The sequence below is a fragment of the Pteropus vampyrus genome, unplaced genomic scaffold (genome assembly GCF_000151845.1).
Source record: "Pteropus vampyrus isolate Shadow unplaced genomic scaffold, Pvam_2.0 Scaffold36, whole genome shotgun sequence".
NCBI lineage: Eukaryota > Metazoa > Chordata > Mammalia > Chiroptera > Pteropodidae > Pteropus > Pteropus vampyrus.
The window spans coordinates 11885208-11908299 of NW_011888817.1; the positions used below are offsets into that span (position 1 = coordinate 11885208).

Sequence of the window (23092 nt, forward strand, 5' to 3'; positions counted from 1 at the left end):
GCCTTCCTCCCACTTCATTCCCCACCATTTGTGTCATGTTCACATTCATCCTTGTATCAGTCACTAGGGGATATGTTACACCAGCCGGAATGGCTCACGTGCCCACTCCTGTGTATGTGGGTGACCAGCAATTAGGGAAGTCGGACTGATCAGCACCATTACAAGACATGTACCTCATCTTTTGCTCTCTATCTCTTAGCTCTGACTTCTTCTATTTTGACTTTATTATCCAGAAGCTAGGGATCAGTCTTTAAGGCAAAGAGGGTCAAAATTAGATAGAGAACCTAGCAACTGTGTTACAAATTGTTTGTACAAATTTAACAAACATTTCTGGAGCTCCTATTTTGTGCTTGGAAATAGAAAGGTGAAAGAAAAAAGTTCTTGCTGTTGAAAAGTTCACTTGTAAGTGTTATGAGAAATGTATGCATAGAACCATGAGATCACTTAGAGAGGTTCCTAACCCAGCCTGTGGGATCAAGGTATATTTCTTACAGGAGGTGATGACTCAAAGCGCTGTCTCAAAATAAATAGGAGTTTTATAAGTAAACAAGGTAGAAGACGGTAGTCCAGAAATTCTTATGGGCAAAGGCACAGGTGGGGTGGGAACCCCCAAACATGATTTGTTTGGATGAATTACAAGTAATTTCAGTTCTCTTAGATTATAAGGGGTGAGGAGGAAAGTGGAGGTGGTAAGGTTGGACTACAGAGGCAAGCACCAGTTCCTGATAGGACAAGACTTGAATGGCATTCTAAGGAATTTAGAGTTTATCCTATAGGTACAGGGGACTAGCAGAGTCTGATTTGTGTTAGTTATGCTGTCAGCAGTGTGATGGGTAGGTTGAAGCTGGAATTCTGCTGAAATGAGGTTAAAGTTTTAATATAATAGCCCAAGCAAAAGATGATGAGGCTTGAACTTGAGCAGTGATAGTACATTTGGAGAGAGGGAGCAAATACAAGAGATGTTCAGAAAGTAGAAAAAGTAGAACTTGGTGAAAGTAGATATGGAGAGAAGAGAATGAGGTCGACTCCTTAGGAGGGCTCCCAAGTTTCTGGCTTGGGTAGCTGGGTAGATAACAGTGCCACTGAGAGGCTGAACACAGAAGAAGCAAATCCATGAGTTGTAGAAAGGAGGAAAGTGGTCAATTCAGTTTTGAGCAAACTGGATTTGAGAGTGATGTATGTGGACTGGTGAAAGAAATTGGAAGCCATCAATATGTAGGGGGTGATTAATACCATTCAAATGTGTGCCCAGCTATTGTGAACACTGTCGCTATGAACATGAATGCACAAATATCTCTTCAAGACCCTACTTTGAATTCTTCTGTCTATACATCCAGAAGTGGAGTTGCTGGATCACATGGTAATTTTGTGTTGAGGAACCACCACACTATTTTCCATGGCAGCTGCACCATTTTACACTCCCACCAGCAGTGCGCAAGGGTTCCAATTTCTCAACATCCTCACTGGGGACACTTGTTAGTTTCTGGATTTGTTTGTTTGTTTGTTTGTTTGTTTAAACAGTTGTGATCCTAATGGGTATGAAGTGATATCTCTTCGTGGTTTTGACTCGTATTTTTCTAGTGATTACTGATGTTGAGTATCTTTTCCTGTGCTTACTGTCCATTTGTATATCTTATTTGGAGAAATAGCTATTCTAGTCCTTTGTGCATTTTGTAATTGGGTCTTTTAATTTTTGAAGGACAATTTTGATAGGTAATATAGTTTGGTGGGTTTTATCTTTCAGCTGTGAAGATGTTATTCTATTGTCATTTAGCTTCCATTGTTCATCTGTCAGCTCCTTTCAAGAAGTGATGGTTAATTTTATGTGTAAACTTGACTGGATAGATAGCTGATGAAACATTATTTCTGGGTGTGTCTTGAGGGTGTTTCTGGAAGGGATTAGCATTTGAATCAGTAGACTGAATAAAGAGTCCGCCCTCACAAATGTGGACAAGCATCATCCAATCCATTGAGGCCCAAATAGAACAAAAAGACAAAGGAAGAGCTAATTTCCTCTTTCTTCTTGGGCTGGGACATCCTTTGGACATCAGAGCTCCTGATTCTCAGGCCTTCATATTCTGGGATTTGACACAAGTGGCCTCCTAGTTCTCAGGCATTTGGACTCAGACTGGTTCTCCAGCTTTCAGATGGCAGATTGTATGCCTTTTTGGCCTCCATAACTGCATGAGCCCAATCCTATAGTAAACCTCCTCTTATATCTCTTTCCCTCTCTATATATCCCATTGTTTCTATTTCTCTGTTACTTTTGCTAATATAAAAGATAATTGCCCTTTTTCCTCTGGCTGCATTTAATATCTTCTCTTTGTTTTTGATTTTCAACACTATTACTATAAGAGGCCTAGGCATCTTTGTATTTATCCCATTTAAGACTTTGTCTTATTCATCTTTGTGAAACCAGTGCCCAGTGTCTGACATGTGTGTTTAATGTGTGTTAAACAAATGAAATCCATTGTCTCCCATAGATATTTAGGGAAGCAATGTTTGAATTCCCCTCCATCCTGAATTTTGCTCTCCCAGTGATCCTATTCTGAGTTCTAGGTTCTGTGATTTCTTTCCTTGACCCTGTTCCTGGCCCTTGGATTTGGTTAGCATTCAAACTTTGTTTCTCTCTTGTTTAATCCTGCTTTCCTCAACTGTCTTTACTTGGCTGCCCTCAGTGTCTCAGTGTCCCACATAACATTAATCCCTCACCTCCAACCCTATATGCGTGGGGCGAGAGGGTAGGGAATTCAGACATTAGAAATAATAAAGAGTTTTAAAATTTTTGTTAAAAAAGATACCAAAAACATGGCAATTTATTTTACATATTACCTTTCAATGCACACACATTTTTATATAGTTGTAATCTTAATGTATATATAGGACTTTGTGTTCTGTTATTTCATTAACCATTATGTAATGAACAGTTATCCTTTTTCAAGAACTGAAGTCATATCATTTTGTAGTCATAACAATTCCTTTTAGGAGCATTTTAGATTTTGCTTCCCAGCAATTTTCATCAGTTTAGTTTAAATAAATCTTATAAAAATTCTCAAAAAATTAATTTATTTGGCAAGCATTTGCTGAATACCTACTGCTCACCTAGCATTGTGTTAGGCATTGGGGCTACAAAGATAAATAAAATATGGTTTTTCTTTACACTTTTGAGACTTTTACATATTTAGAAGGAGGAGGAGGAACAAGATGGCTATATTGACAAAGGAGAGCAGCTAAGTGTTGCCACATGCACCACAGGAAGTGCAAGCAGGGACACATGGGAGGGAATGTCAGGAAGTTGTCATGAAGGCAGGAAGCCTTGAGTTGAGTTTTGAAATATGAGTAGGTTTCACCAGTCAGATGAGGGAGATGTTGATGACTTAGGGAGTTAATAAATCATACTGTCTTCCCTGGGCCAGTCAGAAAAAATTGAAAAATAAACATAGGTATTAGATAGTTGCATGAAGAGCAAGATGTCATCTTTATTGCTGATAATACTTAGGTAAGGGGACTTGCTTAGAAGTCAGTCTTCTAAATGGGAGTGCTAACATTACTACTCTTTATTTAACATGCATGTCTTCCTAGTTACAGTAAGCACTGGACAACCATGGTTTTCCATACAGTGAGTCTACTTTTCCAAGTTTTCTGATTAAGGATTTTTTAATGAAATTGAAAATTTTAAAAATCCCATTTAAATAGCATCAAAAATATAAAATGCTTAGGGATAAATTTGTACAAATATGTGCAAAATATGTACATTGGAAACTAGAAACCTTTGCTGATAGAAATTAAAGAAGATTGTTGTAAATGGAGAGATGCACTATGATCATGCATCAGAAGACTCAATAGTTTTAAGGTGTTATTTGTACCCAAATCTATAGATCTAACACAGTCCTAATCAAAATTCCAGTCAGCTTTTTTGGTAGAAATTTACAGCTGATTCTAAAATTTATACAGTAAGGCAAAGGACCTAGAATAGCCAAAATCAACTTTAAGAAGAAAAACATAGTTGAAGAACTTATACTATCTATGGAGGACAGATTCTAAGATGGCCCCGTGATCCCTACCTCTTAGTGTTCAGGTCTTTCTATAATCCTCTCCCCTTCACTGTGGACAGAACCTGCGATTTTCTTCTAATCAATAAAATATGGCAAAAGTGATGGGCTGTGATTTTATGATTACATTAAGTTATTTAAAACTGTCTTGCATCTACAGCCATGCTACCCTGAACAAGCCTGGTCTCGTTTGATCTTGGAAGCTAAGCAGAGTCGGGCCTGGTTAGTACTTGGATGGGAGACCACCTAGGAAGACCAGGTGCTGTAGGCATAAAAAATAAAAAAAATAAGGGATTGTAAGCTGACACGGTCCTTGCAATCTGTGAGGTCAACCAAGAGTTGCCTTGCCTAAAAAAAAATAAAATAAAAATAAATAAATATAAATAAAAATAAGTAGAACTGTCTTGCTAGCAAACTCACTCTCAAGTCCTCTCTCTGTCTCTCTCCCTTTGTCACTCTCCTTTTTGGTGATGTTGGGGATGCCCAGGTGGCAAGGAATTATAAGGGGCCTCTAGGAGGTAAGGGTAGCTTCTAGCTGCCAACCAACAAAAAACAGAACCTTTGGTTATGTAGCTGCAATGAACTGAATTCTGCTAACAAACATGTGAGCCAGATAATTTTTCTAGTCAAGCCTTCAGATGAGAACCCAGCCTTGGCCTACACTTTGATTACAGCCTGTGAAATGCTAAACAGAGGATCTAGCTAAGCCATGCTCAGACTCTTGACCCACAGAGACTATGAGATAATGAATGTGTGTTGTTTTAAGCCTCCAAATATGTGGAATTTGTTATGCGGCAATAAATAACCACTACACTACCCTATCTCAAAACTTATATTAAAGCTGCAGTAAACAAGACAGTGTGGTATTGGCATAAAGATAGACAGATAGATATATGGAATAGAATAGAGAGTCCAGAAATAGACCTATACATATACGGCTAATTGACTTTCAACACAAGTGCTAAGACAATTTAATGAGGGCAATCTTTTTAACAATTTGGATAGCCAAAAAAAGAAAAATAACCTTGACTTTTACTTCTCACCATATATAAAAAATAATTCAAAATGGATCATAAACCTAAATGCAAAAGTTAAAACTATAAAACTTCTAAAAGAAAACATGGAAGAAAATCACAGTGATCTTGAGTTTGGCAAACTTTTAAAACAACACAAAAATCATCAAAAATAAAAGGAAAAATATTAATAAATTAAATGTCATGAAAATTAAAAATGTTTGCTCTTAAGACACTGATATGAAAATGAAATCAAGGCATAACCTGAAAGAAAATATTTGCAAAACATATCTGATAAAAGACTTGTATCTAGAATATATGAAGAATTCTTACAATTTAATAAGACGAGCCAATTTAAAAAATGGTGAAAATATTTGATCAGACACTTCACATCAGAAAATATACAAATGGCAAATAAACACTTGAGAAAATGCTGAACATAATTTGTCATTTGGAAATTGTAAATTGAAACCACAATGAGATATCATTACACTAGAAGACTAAAAAAGACTGAGCATGCCAAGTGTTTGGGAGGATATGGAGCAACTGGAAATCTCATACGCTTCTAGTGAGAATCCAAAATTATGCAATCACTTTAGAAAACAGTTTGCTGCTTCTTAAAAAGTTCTTTAAATTCTTTAAAGACATAAAATAAAAGTTATGCACTTATCATAAGACTTAGCTAGATATTTCCCCAAGCAAATGCTTGAAAGACTTGAAGACAAATGTTCATAGCAGTTTTCTTTGTAATGGCCTCAAACTGAAAACAACTCAAATGCCCATCAACATGTAAATTAATAAATAAATGTCTGCATATTTGTGTAATGTAATGCTATTCTTTAAAGAGCAATGAACTATTGATACACGTAACATAGGTGAATCTCAGAATAATTTTGGTAAGTGAAAGAAGCAGGCCAAAAAAAGGACTTATTCTGGTTATATAAAATACTACAAAATGAAATCTAGTCAATGGCAACAGAAAGTAGATCAGTGGTTGCAGGGGGGAAGACAAAGGGACAAGAGCCCGGACTACAAAGGAGCAGGAGGAAACTTCAGAGGGTTATGGATATGTTCCTTATCTTGATTTCGGGAATGAGTTCACGCGTGTATACGTATGTCAAAACTCAGTAGATTGCACACTTTAAATATATGCAGTATACTAAATGTCAGTTCAACCTCAGTTGACTTGGGGAGTGAGGGGGAAGCTTCCTGCAGGCTTGAGGATCTGAGATTAGGAATGAGGGGAGGAGCTAAATCGCGCATGCTCAGTCCTTCCTCCAGGTCACCCATCGGATCTCGGTCTGGCGGCCTATCGTGGTTGCGGCCATATGTAGACCTTAGAGGACGCCATGGTTAGAGGGAAGCCCGCGAAGCATCCGCATCGGGGCTGCGTGAGGCTCTGACAGAACTCAGTGGCCACTTATCCTGAGGGCACAAGGGAGGCACTGAAGAACTCTATAAAGGCAAGTAATTTGAACCAGTGTTCAGTTTAAAACAGTGTTTTAAAGCTGTGTGGGAAATGGGCTCGAGAGGGTGAGGAACGACCCGTCGGGAGGCTGTGGTAATTTTTTTTTTTCCATGTCCGTCTCTCCATTCAAGAACTCAGGAGGGAAAGGACCGTTTCGTAATTATAACCAAAGTGTTTCTTCCCTGCAAGAAAGCCTAAGGCTGGTGGTCACTACATTTTTGCTGAAGGGCTTTAGTAATCTCAGGTCACACAGCTTGTAAGATCAGGATTCAAATCCAGGGCTTTTTGACTCCAAACCTTGAAGACTTTCCCGGAAAGTATAATGAAAATCTAAAAAATAGTTGGTATTCATTTTCGGATTCATCAGTCTAACTGATGCAATGACTTCGTCAGCCCTAAGTGTCCTCCATAAATAATGCGGGATTTCCGAGGGTTTATGGAGGGATTTGTGTGTTTTCAAAAATTACGCAAAGGTAGTTTAACAAATATGCACCTACCCTTTTCCGGGCACTGCTTGGGTGCTGGCTGTATCCGTGAGGAGGGTTGACATTGTCCCTGCCCTCACATAAAACAGACAAAAGAAAAATAACAAAAGTGTGCTAAGTGCTCTGATAGAAAGCTCTAAAATCTCTTTTTTTCCTGAAAATTTGAAACTTTACCATGATGTGCACTTACGTGAGTATTTCCCAGAATGGCCCCTTTCTGGGAACTCAAGCCCTTTAGTTCTGAGGAAGTTTTTTGTATTGGATCTTTGATAATTTATTCTTTTTTTTTTTTCTCCTCTCTCCTGAATTGAATCTTCTGTTCAGATGTGGGACCTAATGAATGGCTCCTCTAATTTTCTTTTATTTTCTCTTCTAGTTTTAATTTCCATTTTTTTTCTTTGTTTTACTTTCTGGGATAATTTTCTCAATTCTGTCTTTCATGTATGCATTCAAAATTTTTTCTATTTTAATATTTTCCTTTAAATTGTTCATACGGTCACAATCTCTTGTTTAGTGAATGCAGTATCTTATTTTTCTGGGAATAGATAATGCAATTTTGTAGGGAAAGTTTTTATTGTGTTCCCTTTGCGTGGTTTCTATTTCCTTTGAATTGTGTTTACTTTTTTGTTCTCCGACTTTCATGCTGGGAAATTTCCTCAAACGATATTAGCAATATTTATTGAGCTCTTGCAGTGTTAATGAGCAAAGTTCTGAGTTTTTTCAAATATTAATTTATTTAATCCTCATAACAACTACTGAAGTAGGTGCTACTACCTTTAATTTATAAATGTTGATTTGAAGGAAATGAGAGCTTGAGTGGTTTAACAAAGGTCATACAGCTTGAAAGTGGGGTAGCCGAGGCAGTCTAGGGCATGTGGTCTTAACCACTATTCCGTACTGCCTCATATTTAAGAGTGAGACTTGGTGAATTAACTCACTCACATTTATCTGTTTCCTCCATTAACCCCACAGAAACAATAATAAATCGATTTTTTTTTTTTAAAAAAGTACAAACCCATAAGGATATAGAGCAAAGGAGAAGAGAAAACAGGAACACATTTTTGGAAGTTAGAAATTTTATGGACTGGTGATAACTGATTTTGTACATCCCAGAAAGCTAAATCCTAAAGTGATGTGGAAGAAAGCCAAAGACAAATCAATTTTTCCTGCAAACTCTCTCTCTGTCAAGCTCTTTCTCACATAAAAACACAGACACAGGCACACAGAACATTAGGAATTGGAGGCACCAAGAACCTCTCTGGACATGGGGATGAAGATAGGGCTGAAAACAGGAAGTTAGGTTGAAAGAATGGTAAAAATCTGCTAGACTTCCAGATTCTCTCCAGCTTCACAACAGTCAGGTAACTGCACATCTCTGCTATATCCAACCTGGTAAAAGATTGAAAGTTTATTCTCTGGACAGGATAAAACAGGGTCTTAGTCTGGGAGACTTTAAGTATAATCGAGATAAGGATTATTGCACAGAAAACAGGTTGCAAGTGAATGTTTACGCACTAGGTTGAGGGATTGTTGTAAGCACTCTGTATGCATTAAAGAATTTAATTCTCCCAACAGCAGTATAAAGGTTGGTTATTACTGTTTTTTCTGACTTACAAATGGGAAAACTGAGGCATAGTGTGACTAAATTAGTTGCCTAAGATCACATAGTCACAAAGAATATAACATATGTATGGAATAAAGAAGAATGCTGTAACAAACACCTATTATCCACCATTCAGTTTAGCAAAAGAGAGAATATTATTTTTGCCTTTGTTTTTTATTTATTTGTTTTACCTTTACCTTTTGAAGTGTTGTGTGTTCTTCAAAATCTAGTCCCATTCTTTTCCCTCTTGAAATTTGGGTTTACCATTCCCTTACTTTTCTGTATTGTTCAATACATATATTTGTATCCTTAAACCATATAACTTACTTTTGTGTATTTTTGAATTTTATATAATTAGAGGCATACTATATGCATTCTTCTGCAACTTGTTTTGTCACTCAATATCATGTTTCTGAGGTATATATATATATCTCACAGTTATATTATGGATGGAGTTAGTGTTGTTTTCAATATTTTGCTGTTACAAATAATGCTACTAAGAATATTCTTATGCATATCTTCTCTTGGCAAAAGCAGAAGTTTCTTTGAACCAAAATTGCTGGGTTGTAGGGTATGCACATTTTCAACTTTACAAAGTAGTGTGTTGGTTGTATCAATTTACACTTTCACCAAAAAGTATCTAAGAGTTCTCATTATTCTACAGTTTTAATTTTCACCTAATTTAGTAGGCTAAAATTGATGTCTCATTGTGATCTTACTTTGTATTTTCTTAATAAAGAATGAGATTGAACTTTTTTTATATGGTTTTTCATTCTTCATGTTTCCCCTTCTGTGAAATGGCTGTTTATGACTTTTGTCTTTTTAAAAATATATATAATTATCTGTTTTTCTTAATTGATTTGTAGCTGTTCTTAATAAATACTGATATTATAATTTGATGGTTATATGTATTGTAAATATTTGTTTTTGCCTTGTCTTAATTTTCTTTGTAATGTCTTTTAATGAACTTAAGTTCTTAATTTTAATCTAGTTGAATTCATGGTCTTTTTTTTTTTTTTTTTTTTTTAGTGCTTAGTATGTTTTTGGTTAGTATGTTATGCTTAAGAAATTCTTCCCCACCTCAAGTTGCTTATATTTTTTCCCTACACATTTTTCAAGACTTGCCTTTCACACAAGTTGATTTTTATGTATAGGGTGAGGTAGGACTCCGGTTTTATATTTTTCTATATAGATAATTAGTTGTCGCAGTTCCATTATTGATTAGTTTGTCCTTTGCCTTGGGGTCTTCAGTGCCACCTTTTTCATACTAGTATTGTTTCCATACATGAATGAGCCTGTTTCCAGACTCTATAATCTGTTTTACATGCCAATTTACCTAACCCTGGGCCACTACCTCGCTATCTTAATCACCCTAGTTATGTAATAAGACATAATATATGGTAGGACAAATTCTTCCATCTTATTTTTCTTCATAAGTGTCTTTGCTATTCTTTAGGCCTCTGTTCATCTGTGTAAAATTTAAAATAGGCTCATCGAGTTGTATACACACAAACCTAATGGAACTTTTATTATGATTGCATTGAGTCTATAAATGAATTTGAGTATACAATAATGAGACTTCCTATCTAGGGGCCAAGTTTTCTATCCATTTATTTGGTCTTTTAAAATGTTTTTCAATAAAATCTTAGTAATTTTTTTTCTGTACAGGTCTTGCACAGCTTTTGTCACATTTGTTTCTTGATGCTTTCTTATTTCTGTTGCTATTGTAAGTAATTTTTTTAATGCAATGGATTTTTAAGAATTTGAATCTCATAATTATCAGTCTTGCTAAAAACTTTTATTCATATATAATAATTTGTCTATAGATTATCTTGGGTTTTCTTTGTAGACAGTTATCTCATCTGTGAATAATAACAGTTTAATTTATTCCAATCTAGTCTTTGAACTTTTTTCTTTTGGCCCCACTGTGATGGCTGGACCTCCAGTACAATGTTTAAAAAAATATGGGCCTTTTTGTCTTGTTCCTGATTTTAAAGAGAATGCTTCTGATGTTTTACTATTAAGAATAAAGTTTGTATTTTTTAATTGCTATATTCGGATGATGGTTAGGTATGTGATGGGAGTTTATTATGCTAGTCACTCGATAATTTTATGTTTGAACATTTTCACAATATAATATTAATTTAAACAGTGTTTGCTACAGAATTTTTTTTTCCTTAGAATTTTGGTAAATACCCTTTAACAGTTTAAGAAACTTTTTTCTTCGTTTGCTGAGTGTTTTTTTTTTTTAAATCATTAATAGGTGTTGAATTTATTAAGTGATTTTTTTTTTCCTGCATCTATAAGCTGGTCATATTATTTTTCATTGTTAACCTGACATTTACAGATTTTCTAGTGTAAATCTGTAAATTTTCTAAACCACCTTGCATTCCTGGGATACGTACAATTTGGTCATGATATATAGATTTAATATTTTTGATATATCGGTAGATTTGGTTCCCTCTTATTTTGTTTAGGATTTTTACATCCTTGTTCATGAGTGAGACTAGTCTCTAATATTCCTTTCTTGTACAGTCCTTATTGGTTTTGGTATCACATTATACTGACTTAGGGAGCATTCCATCTTCTTTGGAAAAGTTTGTATAAAATTGAAATGATCTGTTATTGCTTGAATGTTTGATGGAACTGACCTCTAAAACCATATGATATATTTTTCTTTTGTGGGAAGATTTTTAAACTACTGACTCAATTCCTTTAATCATTCTAGAGATATTTAGCCAAAAGGTTTAAAAGTTCTGTTGTTATTCTTTTTTATTCTATTTCTTTTCATTTATTAGCTTTTTAAAAGTTTTACCATGTGTGCTTACCAAAGTCTAAAGCAAATAAATACCTTTATCCTTGTCCTAAATAGTACAAGGACCTTTAGAACACTAACCCTGATCACCCCACCTCCCAACTTACATGCTGATGGACCAGTATTTTAGTTCTGTATCGTTAAAGAAATACCTCCTTCTTTCTTGACTACTGATATAGTCACCATCTTCAGTTATTCTTATTCTGTCTTAAACAGCAGCCTATTGTGTTCCTTCAAAGCACTTATCTTGAAATATATTTTGGGTTTTTTTACTTGTTTATTGTCTATGCCACTGTAATCTTCATGAGGACAAGGAACATATATGTCTGCTTTGTTCACTAACCGGTAGGCATTTAGTAAATGTTTGTTGAGTTAATGAATATATATTTGTATTTTAGAAAGATCAACCTGGATGTAATTAGAGACCGGATCTCAGCACATAAGACTAGACTTAGGGAGTTAAGAGGCTGTTGCACTTTTCCAGGCAAGAGTTAGTGGTGACCTGGACTTGAATAATAGCAGTAGGGATACAGAAAAATAGAGAGGATTAAAAGGTATTAGGAGGTAGAGTCCACAGGATTTTATTACCATTTCAATATGAAGGAATGAGTTAAGTGGTGTTTTTTAGGGTTTTGTCTTAGCTCTATTCTCTCTTCATATAACACACCCTCTTCGAGAGTTCTCATTGATTCTCATGGCTTCAGTTACTATTTGTATGATTTTAACTCTCAAATATGGATCTTCAAGTGAAACATCTTTTCTGGGTTCCATACCACATGTTCAACCATGTGTGAGACAATTATACTAGGATATTTTTCAGGCACCCCAAGCTCAATATGTCAAAAACCATAGTCATTATCTTTTTTGGCAAAACTTACTCATCCTTTAGTGTTCTCAGTCTCAGAATAGGCACCACCAATCTCCTACTTGCTTAAGTCAAAAACCAATTAGGTGGTGGCTCTTGGAGCCCAACCTAGGAGGAAATAGGGATATAAGTATCTGCCATTTAAAGGATATGACTAATTTGCTCTTTTCTTCATTTTCTATTTTTATTTACGATTAAAAAAAAAAATAAAGCCATGAAAATGATTAAGATGATGTAGAAAGAAAACAAGGACCTGTCTCAGCAGCAGAGCACAGGACAGTAAGAATTATCTTATATTCAGCACCTATAAGTGCTAAGTGTGATGCTTGGCCTTTGCCATTCATGAATTAATTTAATCTTCCCACAATTCTATGAGATTTTTTACAGATGAGGAAATTACAGTTCATAAGGGGATGAGGGCTTGCTTAAGGTTACACACGTTTGCATGTAGTAGAGCTGAGATTTGACACAAATTTGTCTGATTCCAAGTGTTTTCAGTATATAATTGGGTGGAATTATAAGTCAAAGAGCAGAAACATTGTACAGCTATTGATAAATATTGCCAAATTGCTTTTCACAGGATCATACTGGTACAGTTCCATCACATAATTTGATCATTTGAATATGTAATATAATTTTTTAAATTACTGGATGTAGACTCATTCTTATATATTGACTTTATCAAGAATGAATGATGATTATATAGTCTTACTTGTGAAAATGCTTTTTTTCTTGGCCCATTGATATACTGAGGTCATATTTATTGTAAATATTTTTCCATTAAGCCCCATTGAATTAATGGAGGTGAAGGAAGGTAATAGGAATTAATTCTGGGTTGAAAGTTGAGTTGTTAGTTTATATTCCCTGAAGGGTCAAGCTAGGACCCCATAGGTTAACTACCACTTTTGGGGTTCATTTGGTATAGTAGATCAACATCTACTTTTATTTCAAAGAGGATGTCTTTCCTGGCCATGCCTGACCCTAAATAAACTTTAATATCCTAGAGTTCTGGTTCCTAGACTTAGATATTCCTTAGATTCTCCAACTCACTCAGGAGCAGCCTGTCCAAAGGGCTTTCATGTTCTGCCAGGCCAAGTTTAGGATTTGGAAGCCTTTGTGTGTGCTACAGAAGACCCGGAAAAATAGGCTTGATCTGGATAAGTTCAGTTCCAGCCTGGGTGGAACTACACTGTGAATCTGCCTTTAGTGTCAGAACCAGGGACAGCTCCTGTCCCGCCCCCTTCTGCCCCTGTCCTGGGTTGGGCTGGGGAGAGAGTGGGCAGATTTGGGCATGATGTACTTCTCTACCCTGTCCTCATTGTTTCTTTCTCCCTTCTTTATGCTACAATATCACTGCTGATAGTTCCTACATATGTGCTATTTCTCACCTTCATGCTCTCTGCTAATGCTGCTTAGTATGCCTTTCTCCTATCCTTTGCTTAGCTAATTCTTGCTCATCTTCCCAGGCCTGTTTAAGTAGGTATCTCTTAAACCTACCTTGATTCCCCCCGACTGGATTATGTATACCTCCTTTTAGTTCCCATGCACTCATGCTTGCCTCTGTCATTATACTCAAAATTGCATTGAAATGATCATCTGTGCTGTCCAGTTCAGTAGCCACTAACCACATGTATTAAGCACTTGAAATATGGCTAGTCTGAATTGAGATGTGCTATGAGTATAAAATACACACCAGATTCCAAAGACTATATAAAAAAGAATGTAAAATGTTAATAATTTTTTATATTGATATGTTGAAATAACAATAGTTTGGGGTTAAGTAAAATATATTATTAAAATTAATTTCACCTGTTTCCTTTTCATTTTTTATACTGTGGCTAGTAGAAAATCTAAAATTACATATGTATCTCATGATATTTCTATTAGATAGCACCGATCTATATTTGTCTCTTCTTATGGGTAGAAACTTGCTCGAATCCATCCTTGCCTCTTTGTATTTCTATAGCACAGTACATGGGGATGAGTGGAAATACCTGATGCTGGTCCTCAGAACTTGGGGCTGGAGTAGCAAGGGTCCAACAGACATTATTATATGCTTTGGTTTTTTCATCCCGGAACTTGGACTCTCTTTCCACATAACCCGGGCTTTGTTATATGTATTCTGGTTGATTCTTATAAATATTCTCACACATCACACAAACATCTCATGAAGTTTATTTCTAAGCATTTCGAATTGGATATTTTATCATTATAGTTTATAATTAGTCATTACTGGTACCATCAGTGAATGCTGCAGATTTTTGCTTATTTTCTTGAATCCTTCTATTTACTTAGTATTACTAATTTTAATAAGACTGTATATTTTCCTAGTATACAGTTGCATGAACCGCAATAAAGATATTTTCTTATATACTTTAATTTCTCTCTTTCTCTGTCTTCTGTCTGTCTGTTTCTTTCTTTCTCTCTGGCTCTGTCTCTTTCCCTGTCTCTCTCTTCTGGCTAGAATAGCCAAACCAGTATTAAAATAGTATTAGTGGTGAAGAGTGACCTCGTTTATTCCTGTTTTTAAAGGGAAAATATCTGCTTGGCCACTAGCTAAAAATAGATATTCTACCATCATGGTAAGGATAAGTGATTTTAATTATTTTTATTAAGAAGGGGTATTAAAATGTATCAAATATTTTTGTCTATTATCATTGTTTTTGATTAATCTACATATATAGTATATTAAGATATTTATTTTTCCCTAAATTACCTTTCTGTTTTATATGCTATTCTTTTAGTAATAATGCCATATAATGTTTTGGTTAAAAGTGTGGACCCTGGAACCATCCAGCCTGAGTTCAAGTTCTGCCCCTGCTAGTCGCAAACTGTGTAATCTTGGGCAAGTTGCTTATCCTCTCTGTGTCTCTATTTTTAATAACAGTACCTGCCTGTGCTGGTTATTTACCTATTACTTCTCAGCCCAAGTCCACCTATCTGTTCTACGATGCTCCAGGATTTTTGTGAGGATTATTTATGTTAACATATGTAAAGTTTTGGAACAGTGCCTGACACTTAATATTAAGTAAACTTAATAATTTAGCTATTATTATTATTATCATAATTTTACTTAATCTCTTATAGAATTCTTTATGCTAGTATTTGACTCGTAATTTTTGCATCCATATTCCTGGATATCTGATAAGAAGTGAGGATCTTAATTGCTGTCATGAACAAAGTAGGAAAATTCTCCTTTCTCCCATGTTCTAAAACCATTCATATAACATGGAACAGGATTATCTCTTTCAGGAATGGTTGGAAATATAAAACAGTGAACCTCCTGGGCTAGGTGTTCTTTGGTTAATTTTGATAACTTTCTCAGTGTCCTTCTTAATTGTTGCTCAATTCTTGCTTTCGAGTCCTTGTTTTGCATTTTTTAAAGTAAAAATATATATGTAATTTAAAATTTTACTCAGGGTTTCAAATTCATTATAGTTATATAAAAATTTCCTCATATTTATTAAATCTCTGTGATGAGTTTTATAATTTGGAAGTGATTTGTTCACTGTCTTGATGTTTCACAGGTTGATACATGTTAGAATTGACTAAATTATATCCTATATATGTGCAGTTTATTGTGTCAATTATACTTTGATTAAAAAAATTTTTAAAAATTTACCAATTTCATAAATCTTTTCGCAGTACCAGCTGACATTTATTTCCATTGTTCATGATTTCTGGTTTTTTAAAATTATCTTCTGAGATATATAAGAAGTACATTTTATTATAGATAAAAAGAGGTCATGTATGCAAGAGCTATTGGTGATTACTATTTCCTGATAGTAAGTTATATGATTTGTTTTATGTCTATTCTACTACCTTGATTTTATTGTTCTCGGGCTGTTTTTTAGATATTAAGAAAAGGAAAATAAAGATTGAGATGCAGATTTTTTCAGGCCATTCTTGTTTGGGAGCCAGGAAACTCTGGGTATAAAGAAAATATAAAAGTGGAAAGACCTAGCCTCTGGGCCACACAGCCGAGGCCCTTGGGTGTGAGTTAGCCATGGACTGAGATGCAAGGATTGAGCTGGAAACAGAAGGAGCCAATAGATTTCTGGGAACGTACATCAACAGTTACTGGAAGAAGTTTGTCAGTATAAAAAAGCAAAGTGCTATCTGGATTTCCTTTATACTCTACCACTTTGCCTAGCCAAGAGTGAAATCCCTGATGATGGAGACACTCTGCAGAAAGACTGAGAGGGCCAGGCTCAACTCTGCTAGCCACTTTGGAGATGGGTCAGAATAGTGATCAGTGCCTTTCCACTAAGTTAAGTGTGAGGCTTGGTATTTAGAACAGGGAATTCAAACTCTTATGAAATGCTGTGCTTCCAGCTTAGTTATACCAAGGTAGTCTTGGCTATTTCTGAGGATTGTTTTGATGCCATCTGTTTGATTTGGATCAACTCAGATTTACTGATCATTCTAGGCACAGCTCGTGCTGGGCACTAAACAGGGACAGAAAATGCACCTGATATGGTCTCTGTTCTTAAAGAACTTAGAATATAGCGCAAGAGGCAGATAGTAATTATGATAGCAGCTAATACTTTGCCTATGTTCTTCTAGGCACCATTCTAAGGTCTTTATTGTATTAACAACAGCCTCATTGAGGTGGGTGCTATTTTCACCCCCAAATTGGAGGAGGAAGTTGAGACAGAGAAATAATTTGCCTAGTGCTACACAGCTTATAAATGGCAGCACTAGAACTGAAACCAAAATAGTCTGGCTCTAGAGTCTTTGGTCTTAACTTTATACTCTAGAGCAGTAGTTCTCAAAGTGTGGTCCCCAAATCAGCATCAGCTTCCTCTGGAAACTTATTAGAATTGAACATTCTTGGTCCCACCCAAGAGCTACTGAATCACAAGATCTGGAGGTGGGGCTCAGCAATCAATGTTTTAACAAACTCTCCAGGTTATTCTGACACCTGCTGTTTGAGAACCTCTGCTAGAAAGAAACAAGTTATACTACGATGAGTGTCAGAAATTAATCTCTCTAAGGATAGGGACTGGGTATGTATGGTCTGTCTCTTAAGTTTCTAGCCTTCAGCACAGCATCTAGGATAAAGTAGGCATAAAAAATACATATGGATGAATACATATGAATGAATATAAGGGAAAGAGAGAGATGTTTGAGCTGCGTCTCTTACTACCTATCAGCTGCAGCAGGCCAAATGGGAGGAATCTTCTCAGAAACTGAGACTAGCAAGAAAGTAGTGTGATACTTTTGGAAAAGTTTAATAAGGGTCTGCACTACCACGAGGAGCCATGAGAATGGCAGGCGGATCATGTGGGAGTAAGTATAATTCAAGTAATAAACATGTCAGGACTTATGAACAGCTGAATAGGAGGCAATGAAGAGAAACTTCATTTCTGGGATGAAGGGGCAAGTCGCAGAGACAGCCTGAGGCATAGGACAAGCACTTTTATGGGTTAAAGGGTAGAGTTTGGTTTTGAATTCTTTGAATTTGAAGTGCTTGTAGGATATCCAGGTGGAGCTGTCCAGCAGACACTTGGAAATATGAGTCTGACACTTGGCTGGAAATAGAGATTTGGAAGGATAGTTGCACTATGAGAATGGCTGAGACCTTCAAGAGGAAAGTGGAGAGTAGAATGAGAAGAGAGCTGGGTTTGAAACCATGTTGAACACTGTTATTTAAGGGGCAAAAGCAAAAGGGGACCCCAGAAGAAGACTGAAAAAGACTTAAGCAATATATCTCATAAAATGCTGAAGCCAAGTAGAAGGCTTAAAAACGAGAGGCATAGTGTCAGATGTTGCAGAGAAATCAGAATTGAAAATTGTCCTTTGAACTTCGACACAAAAAGTCTTTTAAGTGACGTGGCGAGGACAGAAGCAGATTGACTGAGTTCAGACATGAGCTGTTTATGAGAAAGTGGAGACAGGTGTTTCCCAGGTCCCACAGACAGAGCTCTGTAGTCGCACTTGAGACTGTGATATCTTCCAAGGTAGGGTGTTTTTCACATCTGTGGTCTCTCTGCGCCCAGCACTCGGCCTGGACAAGGGGGTGGCGTCAGTGAGTTCGGAGAAAGGCTTCGCGGAGACAGTAGCTTTGCAGCCAAGGCGTGAAGGATGAGAGAGATTGGAAAGAGAGGTGGGAGGCAGGGCCCATGGGTGATGGGGTGCTCAGAGTGTGTGAGGGGGGCCTGGGAATGAGGTGGGGCTCCTGTAATGTGCGCGTGGCTCTGTGCAAAGTGAGGAGGCTATGTGTAGGCTTGGAGGGAGCCGTATGGGGAAAAAAACACAGGGCCGTAGGCTGCTGCAGGGGTGTCCCCCACCCCACCCCACCCCCCCCCACCCCACCCCACCCCACTTACGCCACTGCGCGGTTCCGCTGCGCCTTTACCTAAGCCTTCCCGCCGGGCTGCATGGCGATGGGTGACCGCCAGGGGCCGCTGCCTCGGGTCCCTGGTGCCCCCGCCCCTCTCCATTGGCCTTTGTTGCTGTCGGAGCGCCCCGCTTGACTCGTTCCCGTCCGCCCCCTGGGCCAGGCGGTCGCGCCTGCGCACTGGCAGCTGGCCGGGCGCTCGCTGGGGGAGCTGCTGCAGGCTCCGCGGCGGCGGCGGCAACGGAGGCTGCGGGGGTGGCGGCGCGAGCGGCCGGGCTTGGGGGGGGGAGCCGAGCCCGGCCCGGGAGCCCGAGCAGCTAGAGTGCGGGGTACCTAGGGCCCTCACACTGGACTCCACAGTCTCCGGGCCGCCTGACCTCCGCACGGGTATATGGGATGGAAGCGGGACCCTCGGGAGCAGGTAAGGGCCCCCTGGAAGGGGGGGACGGTGCGTGCTCCAAAGGACTCGGGGACTCGCGCATGAAGAGCAGGATTTCCGAGTGAGGGAAGGTTTCCTGAGTAAGGAGAGGGGCTCTTGTGGGATGGGGGGCCCAGTTTGAAGGGGGCTGTGTGCAGTTCCGGGGGAAACCTTGTGAAGGGATCTTTGAGATGGGGCCGTTTATCAAAGGAGGCTCTATGCACTCCTGGGGGTGGGAAGTCATCGGGGAGAAGGGCCTGGTCGCACGTAAGGACTCCCGGAGGTCCCAGGAGGCCTAAGAAGAGGCTCGGCAGGTGGCAGGGGGCGGGCTCCAGGTGTCCTGGAGAGGAGAGGGTCAACACAGATGGGCCCAGAGCTGCCGCATGCCGGGGGCGGGGGCTCAGCGGGTCTGGGCTGGGCTAGTGTCTCTTGGGAGAAGGCGGCAGAGCTGGACTGTGAGCTCCGCCCCAGCTGGGCCTGACGCGGGGGCGAGGGTCAGGGGGCGGTGGGTGGGGATCCAGCCCCGGGAATCCCCCCCCTCCCCCCGTGAGTCTGGGGAACTGGAGCAGAGGCGCCGGAGCATGCGCGGAGATGGCAGCTGGAAGGGGCTGCCCTATGTGGTGGGGGCGTGGTTGCCTGAATCCCCCCCACTCCCCACCCCGCGCGGTTCGGCTTGGAATAAGGAGCGCGCTGATGGGGTGCATTCTCTAAGGTTGTGCTGGCGGAGCGCAAATGGAAATGGTCCCTTTCCCCATCTTAGGGGTTCTTACACTTGGTCCTGAAAACCCTCAGTCACAATTTGCCAAGAATGGGTTGTGAGAAACTGCCAAGTGCCTTATTCTGCCACTGGGATGAGGAGAGATTGGGATCGAAGCTATGTTCTTGGGGCGTGGCCTTCCTAAATCTTGGCTTTAGAAAAGGTGTTGGTTACTGAGGGACCAAGGCCAGTACCAGGTTTACCTGGAAGAGGTTGTCTGCCTGCTTTGCACGCTTCTGGTCCAATACTGAGTAGAGATGGATCTTTTAATCAAGGAATAACGACCTTTCGCCATTGAAATGTCTCCTGAAGTGACAGCCTAATCTCTTTATATACCTTAATACTTTTATGGCTCCTATCTCCCAGTGGCTATTTTTTCTTTTTCCTTTGTCTGTCCCCAGAAACTCAGGGCGAAGTCTTTAGATCCAGGGTTGCCTTTTGTCATAAAATAAGTTATTTGGGGGAGGAGGGATTTTATTGGCTTCACTCTGGTGAGTTTCAGGTGATAGTCTTAATTTTTCCGTATTCACAGGGGGCAATCAGGAAAAAGGAGATAAAAACAGGAGAAACTGAGGCTAGGCTGCCTGCCCCAAGAAGCCTGGAGTCCCCAGGATGAGCTGTGGGATTGTGGCACCACCTGTGTCTTAAATCCTTTGATGGGAGGAGCAGTCTTTACCTGGGAATTTTTTAGGTCATATCTCACCACCTTTCATTCGATCTGGGGGTAGTAGTAGGATTTACATTTGGGACATGAATTTCATTTCTAGTGGAAGAATCTTGTCTTTTTCACCATATGTAATACCCTCAAGGAAATCTGGTCCCAACTCATTCGCATCATCTATTCAGTGATCTATATAGTACTTTTTTCCTCCTATCAAAAACAACGCTGTTAAGATTGTATAGGTCTTAAGGTAGAGTAGGGGGAGCTACCGACTTCAGAAAACTATTTCCTCCTTCCCTCAGGCCCCTCTCCATTCCAGGAAGTCTGGTTTTCTAGGCTGGAGGTTACTTGCAACAACTTGTGGACTGTAGAGTAGGGGTAGGTCACAGAGGTCTAGATAGATTGCTAGGAGCTGACACCATACCAGACTGCAAATAATTGTGGTGTCTGGAGTGATGAAAAAAACTGACTTTGTTATAAGAAATAAGCTTCTAGGGACGAGACTACAGCCTGGTATCTGGAGTTGGCTGTAGCCTGGTTGGACAGGCTTTGCTTCATCAAATGGTATAATTGAAATTCATTCTGGAAGGTGCGAATGGAAGGACCCCATAACTGCCTCCTTCCTAGGCCCAGACTGTTCTCTTGGAAGTTTTAGGACACAGTACACAAAACTAAGATATCGATGCTGGTTTCACTGGGCTTATGTCCAAGTGTGCCTTCTGTGCTCGAGCATGTTTCTCAAGTATATATACTGGACTGGTAGCTTCGGGGATACAGATAGGTAGTGTCTCATTTATCTGTGGAACCAGCTAGTAGTTAGGCCCTGACACAAAGTACATATTTATTAATTGAATTGAATCACATCCAGTGTGACATAAATGGTTAAGCACACATATGGAAATTTAGTAATTTGTGTCTACTCACGTGTGGATATATTCTTTTCGGAGACATTGGCCTCTTTGCTTACCGACAGCTAACCTAGCCATGAGTTTGTCTTTTGAATAGGCAGTCTGGCTCTTTGGGAGGTATGTGGGCCTCAGAACTGCAGGGAAGGAATCTCTGAGCCAGGCATTTCAGCTCTTTTCCTTCTCGGGGCTGGTTGGGGATGGGGGAGGGGGAGTGTCCTTTTCACGCCCCTCCCTTCTTGCTTTTGTCTGCAAGGAAGAGCCCCGCCCCTTCCCCCCAAGGCCCAAGCTTTGTCCTCTGTGCTGGGGCCCTCATCTGCATCACAAAGTGGCCGTCTGTCCCTGTCTGGGTCTGCAGGGAAGTGTCTCCCTTTCTCAGACTAAAGGCTGGGGGCAGGGTGAGGTAAGAGGGGGGGCGGTGACTTTCTACAGCTGTAAGGCTTGCAGGGGGATGGAACAGGAGAGAGCTTCCCCATTCCTCCTGCCTTCCCTGATTTGGAGATGAGAGTGTGGGGGCTTTCCTGTTTTCGCAAAGCCTCCTTGGAGTGGAGGGTGCCTAAGATTGTCTGGTCTAGTCCTATTTCTGGGGAAGGGAAGACTTTGAGGCTAGAGTGTCCCATCCCCCATCATTTCTACCCAGCCCCCAGCTCTAGGGGATGTCTATCTCTCGAGGCTCCTAAGGATTATTCAGCCTGAGAGACTAAGGAAGTGAATGGAATATAAGAATTTAGGGAGGGGAAGGGTGTCTTTTACCAGCTATATCCACCAGAGTGCCTGTTTGTCCTGTACAAGGTTTATAATAGTTTCTGAGCAGTTTGCAGGTGTTCGTGTGTTTGTGTTCTTTGTGGTGTGTCTATGGGTCTGTTTGCTCATTCATTTAATATCTATATATTGAACACCTCCTGTATGCCGGGCACTGGAGATTTAGTAATGACCAAGGCAGTTAGTCCCTGCCTTTAAAGAATTTACAATCTAGGGTGGTGAGGGATATGTCTATGTGTCTAGGTCTGAGTGAGTGTTTGGATGTGTATGACAGGAATGTGTCACGCTGTGTGTGTGTCTATGGCTATGTGCAATTTCTGTCCAGCTGTTTTTGGAGTAGGTGGCTAGGTGCTAGTAGTTAAATTAAGCTTTCACTTCCTCGTGTGGCTGTGAGTCCTTGAAGGCCTTTTTGCCTCAGGCTGGGCCTGTGTTTCCAAGTATGCAGAGCGGGGCTGGGCTTGACAGGTGGTTAGAAGGAGACTGGAGCTTAGCTCTGGGAAGCATGCCCCTCCCATGAATGGTTCTGACCTCTTCCTGACCCCCCAACTGAGGATATGCCCCATCCCCCCAGCTTGGCAGACTGAAAGCAGAGCTCTGGTGATGGGAGGTTGTGGGCCGGTTTATTTGTTTCTCCTCCCACCTGAGCTAGTCCTCTTCAGGCAAGGACAATAGTAGCTCTGGACAAAGGCTTCTCTTAGACAGTTTCCCTTTTCCCTCCCTTTCCCCTCAAGCTGGAAGATAAAAACTAGGGGCAGCAATAATGCTGATGGCAAGAGAGGAGAAAGTAGTGGAAACTGGCTCTGCCCTAGCCCTTTCCCAAGGGCCCCCTCTATCTTGAAATTGATCCCTTCTGCTACTGTTTGGGCCCTCTGTATGGAAGAAGCTGAGAATGTTGTATTCTCCTTCCCAGAGTCAGTATCTCTCCATTCTCCAGCATTCTAATGG

General features: G+C 39.6%; 1 protein-coding gene and 1 pseudogene across 5 annotated transcripts in view; both read left to right on the forward strand.

The window, feature by feature from the left end:
* Window positions 1–4204: 4204 nt before the first annotated feature.
* LOC111738232 lies at window positions 4205–4323 on the forward strand (annotated as a pseudogene).
* Window positions 4324–18809: 14486 nt separating this feature from the next.
* AGO1 (argonaute 1, RISC catalytic component) overlaps window positions 18810–23092 on the forward strand; it is a 40017-nt gene continuing 35734 nt past the window's right edge. Inside the window, exon 1 of one of the 5 annotated variants that reach the window (XM_011357968.2) lies at window positions 18810–19065. In XM_011357968.2, coding sequence (XP_011356270.1) covers window positions 19041–19065 — 25 coding nt within the window. In that variant the 5' untranslated portion in view covers window positions 18810–19040. Of the gene's footprint in view, window positions 19066–21660; window positions 21789–23092 lie in introns of those variants that run through there. The other 4 variants (XM_023529360.1, XM_011357967.2, XM_023529361.1 and 1 more) reach the window with 4 other exon arrangements.